Source organism: Saccoglossus kowalevskii, chromosome 16 (assembly GCF_978046115.1).
Source record: "Saccoglossus kowalevskii chromosome 16, keSacKowa6.1, whole genome shotgun sequence".
In the NCBI taxonomy this organism is placed as follows: Eukaryota; Metazoa; Hemichordata; class Enteropneusta; family Harrimaniidae; genus Saccoglossus; species Saccoglossus kowalevskii.
In genome coordinates this window covers 24,389,734-24,397,370 of record NC_140656.1, presented here as the reverse complement: position 1 = coordinate 24,397,370, position 7,637 = coordinate 24,389,734, and the positions used below count along the sequence as shown (strand labels likewise).

At 32.3% G+C, this 7,637-nt stretch overlaps 1 protein-coding gene across 1 annotated transcript; it reads left to right on the top strand.

Annotated features, from left to right (window-relative positions):
- The first annotated feature begins 68 nt into the window (after positions 1 to 68).
- On the top strand, positions 69 to 5,947 carry LOC102809384 (centromere protein S-like). Its single transcript, XM_006819927.3, has 5 exons — positions 69 to 282; positions 759 to 882; positions 1,987 to 2,020; positions 4,330 to 4,396; positions 5,379 to 5,947. Exons 1-5 carry the CDS (start codon positions 202 to 204, stop codon positions 5,484 to 5,486), a joined length of 414 nt encoding a protein of 137 aa, XP_006819990.3. The 5' UTR covers positions 69 to 201; the 3' UTR covers positions 5,487 to 5,947.
- Positions 5,948 to 7,637: the final 1,690 nt, after the last annotated feature.

Sequence of the window (7,637 nt, the reverse complement as noted above, 5' to 3'; positions counted from 1 at the left end):
TTTAAGGTCACTGGGTCATGGAGGTGTGTTCGTTAATTCTTTACTATAGAGAAAGTCTGTAGAATCAGATAAAATCAATTTCAAATGATATGACTGTTTGTTATACAATTATTTGACGTGCTATAAGTCAAAACCCCCATTTTTTGGGACGGTTTGACAAGACTGTGTCGATTTTTGACCCGACACTTTCAATGCACCGAGATGCATTTTGGGTATTTAAGCGGGAAAATCAAAATGGCGTCAGATGATGATGATGAGTACGAACAACTTGCTTACAATCAGGTGTGTTTACTCGTTTGAAATTTGATAACTCAAGTACGAAGGTTTATAACAATTCAAGTAATTCAATAACCGCCGATGTAATACTAATAATAAACGATTGTTAAAGGGGGTTTATCGAAAAGGGCTTGCCAGTCGGTGACCAATTTCAGATCCTATCCCCGGGGATCCTGTACAATGGGTCATCCGGAAAAGGGGGTGTGGGTGTAGTTAAAAAAAAATCACAATTGGCGTGCATAGAATAATTAGTGAAAAAAATCTTGAACTCATTTTCAAATGGTCATCATTAACTGTAAATTGTTTAGATGAATTTTAGAAATCTTAAATCACCCTCGAGTCGGGTGCTTTCTAGGCATTTTTGAGTGTTAGGAAATGTTTATTTAAAAGTTTTTTTAAATAAATTATTGTTTTCAACATTTACTAATGTTTTGAAAGTGGCTGGTTAGTCTACCATATAACATAGTTGGTTATTATTATAGAGGCTGAAAGCTGCTGTACATTACACAGTGGGTCAGATCTGTGAGCAGTTTGGAGAAAAAAATGATGTAACATTCTCTCGGCAACTAATAGCAACAATATCTGAAACCACATATAGACAGTCAGGTAAGATATTGACATATTCATTATATTAATTCCTGTGTGTATGTACATGTATGTCTGCTACGCTGGAAGTTCAACTAGCACTTGTTTTCAATGAAACTTAGTACATCAATGCTCTGGGACAGTTTCTGGTTAAAATCCTCATGCATATTAATTACCTAATTTGCATATTTTTCTGCCAATATTGCAAGGTTGGTGTAAACACAGACAATAAAATAGTCCATTGTTTATGTAAATAATGTAAATCATATCAGAAAAATAATGCTTTAAAAACTCAATGATTTATATCCTCACTGATTTCAGAACTCACCTTGTGAAATAATCATCCACATCCTGCATTTACATTCTTAAAATGTGGTTGATTTGATTGATTGATTCGTGATTATTCATTTAAAAAAAAAGTCAAAATTCATCAAAGTTTAAAAAAAGCCTGCTCGGTAATCCTGCCATTTCTGTACCTAATTTCCGGTTTGCCCTTTCAGCCATCTGATATCACAAAACAGCAATTCTAATGACTTCAGCTTCAACTATTGTCCTTTAAGAGACCAGGTATCATCACAATAGTATTGATATCTGTTCGATTTATGTGATTAAAGTTGTATATTTCTACCGCCATTGCATTGATTTCAATGGTTTATATGAACAGCTATTTTTAACCCAGTTTTGCACATGTTAGTCAGAGAGAGGCACAATGAACCAGATGGTTGGAAGCAAACCTTGAAATTTGGATACATTTTCTTTGTGCAAGCTCAACCCTGTATTAGTTCTTTTGCCATGCTATGATTCTGTTCTCGCTTTCCCATTTGGGTAGTTTATGCATTCCTGTGAACAAAAGGTATTCCCAGTATCGATATGATTACATTCATTTCTATGCAGTGTTTATAAACTACCTTGTGTTTTTTTGCCATTAACAAAGACTATACACAGGGTTTATACTGCAAATATAATTTGTTTTGCAAAACGATGTGTACATATTTTCAACAGATGCCTAGGAAGTGCAGAAACAAGAATATTTTTGTTCTGAGCCTAACAGCTTGTATATACTTTAGAAAAGCAATACAGCATATTGAATGATTCTCATAATCACAATATCATTTTTTTTTCCAGGTGTATTAGCGACAGACTTGGAACTTTTTGCAAAGTAAGTTAATATATGAATATTAATATACATTAATTATTATTATATTATCAACACCAGTGAATTTTATGATGTCATTGCTTCAGATTATTTGCAATACTGGGGTAATGTATACAATTATTGAACATTCAGACAGGAATAAATGAGAAGGTATTTAAAAAGAAATAAAACTATTAGATAACAAGTATAAAGGTGGCATCAAATGAAATGGTCCATTGCCAATAACAATGTGTTTCAATATTAGAATCTGGTATTTAATGAATTACCGTAAAACTAGTTTCTTTTTTGCTTTATTTTGTTCATATAAGAAATCAAGAATGATGTTTTAAATTATGCACTCATGTGAAACCTGTTTCTTTCACTGTAAAATATTATGTTTGTAGTACAACATGTATGCTCCACAGCAATGTGGTTAGCACATTGTGGATGCTTGTATTCAGTTTAGTGTAGACGTTCATGACAAATGTGAACATACACACATAGGTAAATGACCAGGATTTCTAATGATGTTGTTCAAACTATTCATACAAATGTGGAGAAACATTAAATGTTGATGAATCGTGTACATACACACACACACACACACGCACACGCACGACACACATTGGATTAACTTTTAATATAGTTGCATTAAGTTTGGATTAAAACACAACTCTATATATGGAGTTTAATTAGGGACGACGTCAACAGATCGATGTCGGATAAAAAACTTATTTCCTTTAGTTTGGGGGTGGGGAACAACCAACTGCTATGCAACACTACTGTCGATTATAAATTTGTATTTAATGGTGAATGTAGTCTGACGCCATGACCAATATTTATCAATTAAGTTTCAGTGGGGGGTAGGGGGGTTTGGAAAAAAACTAAAGGAATTAAGTTTTTTATCTGACATCAATCTTTTGACGTCGTCCCTTAAACTCAACTACAATGCAATTCAACAAAGAATTGCATTTTAATTAAATATTATAGTTGAATATAGTGTGACTTAACATAGAAATGTTTGCCAAGCTTAGATGTAGTAAAGGGGGTAGGTAAGGTACAATTATATTATTTATGAAAATAGTGAGAGTTGTCACATGGTGGGTCTGTCGTCGTAAAGTTACGTAAAAGTTGTCACAACGTTGACACCACAAACACACATACACACACACACACACACACACACACACACACACATCCACACATAATTAAATATTATAGTTGAATATAGTGTGACTTAACATAGAAATGTTTGCCAAGCTTAGATGTAGTAAAGGGGGTAGGTATGGTACAATTATATTATTTATGAAAATAGTGAGAGTTGTCACATGGTGGGTCTGTCGTCGTAAAGTTACGTAAAAGTTGTCACAACGTTGACACCACAAACACACATACACACACACACACACACACACACACACACACACATCCACACATAATTAAATATTATAGTTGAATATAGTGTGACTTAACATAGAAATGTTTGCCAAGCTTAGATGTAGTAAAGGGGGTAGGTATGGTACAATTATATTATTTATGAAAATAGTGAGAGTTGTCACATGGTGGGTCTGTCGTCGTAAAGTTACGTAAAAGTTGTCACAACGTTGACACCACAAACACACATACACACACACACACACACACACACACACACACATCCACACATAATTAAATATTATAGTTGAATATAGTGTGACTTAACATAGAAATGTTTGCCAAGCTTAGATGTAGTAAAGGGGGAAGGTATGGTACAATTATATTATTTATGAAAATAGTGAGAGTTGTCACATGGTGGGTCTGTCGTCGTAAAGTTACGTAAAAGTTGTCACAACGTTGACACCACAAACACACACACACACACACACATACACACATCCTTGTTTATATGCTCTTGCATTGACCTCCATCACTGTCCTGTTATACGTATACCTGTAATACAAAAACTGTGTATGATACTGATCGGCCAATAAAAAATGCAGCATTTCAATAATAGGCAGTACACAGTATATAATAATAAATGCATTTGACTTGACAGTTGTGGTTTGATTGGTAAAAAATATGCGTATGAGTATATTCTTCAGCGGATGTTTGTACCTGTAGTGTTTCAAGTGTGCATGTACAATTATATGTAATGTTGCTTGATCAGAATCATAAGGCAAAACATCTGATATTTCTGCAGAATATTTCCTGTACCTTTAAAACTTATTGGTTAGAACATAATTATGGTTTGATTACGTCATCTGCATGAAAAATTTGCCTAATATCATATCAGAATTGCATTTTCTTCTTGGTCAACTTACACTTTCAAACTTTCGATGTTGCTTGTATTTCAGACATGCCAAAAGAACAACCATCAATGCAGATGATGTTAAGTTAGCAGTGAGGAAAAGCAGTGCATTGGTTTGTATAATAATATAAATGTGTATTTCTGTCTGTAAATATCATCTTGTGTAAGCAGAATTGAAAGTAGAAATCATTTGTAAGCAAATATAAGGCCCACAATAAATAGAAATATCAGGAGACAGCATGTACATGTATGTGAAATTTTTTTTTAAATCAGTTTGAATAAAAAATAAAGTTAATTTGAATAAAAAAACGTTTAAAAAATATATCTGGGTCTCAAGTTCATCCTGCTTCCTATTAAAGTTGACTAATGTTGAACCACTGCCCAAGCAGAAAATTTTCGTGAATTAAATGAATTTGTGTGTTTGGCTAGAAATTTGCAAAAAATTGCCAAATGTGGCAGATTTTTTGGAGGGGCTAAACCTTGCTGATTATTTACTCTCCACATATTATCACCACGCTGAATAATTCAATGTCAAATCTTATTTAAACGTGAAAAAAAAAATATTAAATTGATTTACCAGTATTTACTGTATCAAGCTGCCTTTTTAAATATTGTGTGAATATACCTGATTTTAGAATGCTCATTTATTAACAACTTTACAAGTTGAGACAATTAAATACACTATAATCTGGTTTGCTCTAAAAAGTTATGTCTTAATTGCTATAAAAGTTACGATTTAAAATTATACAGTATAATACATAGTGTGTCACTCATATTTACAATTTTGAGTATGTATACATAAATGAGTATTACAGTAAAAAATTATTTAGAATTACATATACAATGTATAAGAAAGACAAGTTGAGAAACAGGTTTTTTAGATTCTTAAAAATCAATATACATGTATTAAATATCGATAAATTAATCACATTTATTTTACTATCAATTGTACACCAGCTGACTGTGGAACAGAGGTATCAAATTTAGCATGGCGGAAATCAGAAGAACATTTCTGTTAAATTACCCACAACTCACCTATCCAGGAAGCAAGTTTGTGTTTAATACTAACATTTTAAATGGTTGTTGTATTTTCAGTATGGTCACTTAAACGATTTGAATGCTGAACAGAATTCTAAAAATGAAGTTCAGAGAGAAAAGAAGAGACAAAGCAAGAAGAGTAAGAAGAAACCTGAAACTGAATAATCATAACAAATAATTTTCAGTCTTATTTATTTTTTAAACCCATTGTTTCCCTTGTTTTATATGCTACATGTATTTAACTAAAATCTATCAAATTATGCAGTAAATTCTATAAAAGATGTGTATCTTCTTTTTTAGCAAATTTGTCGAATTTATCAGGAAGTTATACAAAATGCATTTAAGCAACACAGTTTGTTTTCAAATTTGGTACATTCATCATGTTAGTTTCATAATCAGATCAGAGATGGATGACAGGCAGCCATCTTGTTTTTTTGAAAATGTATTATTTCTGTATTTATCATACATGCCAAACATTGTATTAAATGTTCAGTCAAAAAAATTAATAAATGTAAAAAAATGAATATACGTGTAGATCATTTAGAATAAAAAGAGTCTGGTTGCAATTGGATTCATGAATGGTAAGATTCACTCCTGAGATGCATATCAGCTTCTACAACAGATTACATATATTCTCAAACATGCGTTCTATATAGTCACTTGGTACATGTTCATGTTTGACTTGCGATTCATTCTCATTAAATTGTAAAGATAGTTAGGTAAGCTGGTACATGCTTACAATACTGGAGACGTGCACTTTTGAGTTTGGGTTCCAAAACTGCATAAATAAGAAAAAAAAATATAAAAGTGTGTATATATCAGAATGCAAATTTAAAAGTCCTTTATTAAAACTGATTTTTGTTGATACTAGATCAGTATCATTCACTCAAATACTGAATATACATTATCGATAAATTTACTCAGAAATAATTTAGTTTCTGGATCAGTGATTTGCATACATTAAGCAATACATGTTCATAATTTTAATTTGAAATCAGATGAGACTGGCAGGCACCTTGCTTTTTAGCTATATTACTTTCTTAGGCATGAACAACATTTTCCCAATCAAAATCTATCGGTAGATTTGAAGCTTTTTTTCTTGTTGCTAATTCTCAGTAATTGGAAAAAATCTTGTGTGTCTTTGGAACATTTCTACTTTATTTTGCACTTTGACTCGCAGGGGTAAAATGTTAACATGGATATATCACCCAAACAAACTGATATACTGAGTGCTTTATAAGGTACAACTTGTCCAAAATGTTTGAAATAGTTATTAAAGTGCAAATGTTAAGCTTACACTCGCTGTTTAACGGCGCAAAAAAAAGCATTTGTATTGATTATCTTTGGTGAAAATATTACCCACAGAATGGCAGACTTACCTTTTGTGCAATATATGTTGACCTTGAAAGTTCAAAAGTCTCATCACTGCCAAACCAATCAGGCTCTGTATTCAAGGTACTGAGAATCCTAAAATGACCTGGAAACTTAGATATATGCAAATACTATGCATATGCTGTACCAATGTTTGTCAAAATAACTAATTCAATACCGAAAGCCTAGTGTGGTAAGTTTGTGTTCTAATTGAACAACTCCAAAACAACCTAATTCACAGATCACTTTTTATTCAGTTTCATATTCTTGGCCAAGATTACAATATTGAAGAAAGACAGTGCCCACAGAAAAGAATATAATAATGATCCATGATGAATTGGTAACATTGATCACCAATGTACAGGAAAAAATAATGAGTTCACATAACACTTTTCCAGTTATAATGGTGGTGGCAAATTATTTGCAGGAATGGTTATCTTTCTGTAACAATGGCTTAAAATATTTCACTTGTAGAAGATCCATCAATGTCTTGATAATAGGTGATTTCAGTTCACTGTAAGATCTTGTGCATTACATGAAAGGTGCAGATTCATGTTGAAATGCCAATCTTTGAAGTGGGGAATATTGCATTTATAGACAAACATCAAATGTGTATAGAACATTATTAGATATGGAAATACCCAATGATGTCACTATGGTCTTTGTTTTTACACTTGACTTCACGCATAACACAAGATCTTGCAGTGACTGGATACTGTACAACCATCATAGTCGATGTTGAACGGAAAAGGACAGTTGTTTTGAGCATACATGAATACATAATCCAAATTCTCAAATCCCTCTTGACCTTCAACTTTTTTCACAAAGAAGATAAAAGCTATTCAAAGTCTGACAAAAACCAGAGCAGGTACCTAAAATGGTACAAATCTTATAATTATCAAATTTAAGCTCCACATACTTTCTACAAGTTGATCTTATTATGCA

Coding starts and splice junctions, on each gene's coding strand:
- LOC102809384 (XM_006819927.3), top strand. CDS start 202: ATGCATTTTGGGTATTTAAGCGGGAAAATCAAAATGGCGTCAGATGAT. Junction 283..758: donor AACAACTTGCTTACAATCAG/GTGTGTTTACTC, acceptor TTATTATTATAG/AGGCTGAAAGCTGCTGTACA. Junction 4,397..5,378: donor TGAGGAAAAGCAGTGCATTG/GTTTGTATAATA, acceptor TTGTATTTTCAG/TATGGTCACTTAAACGATTT.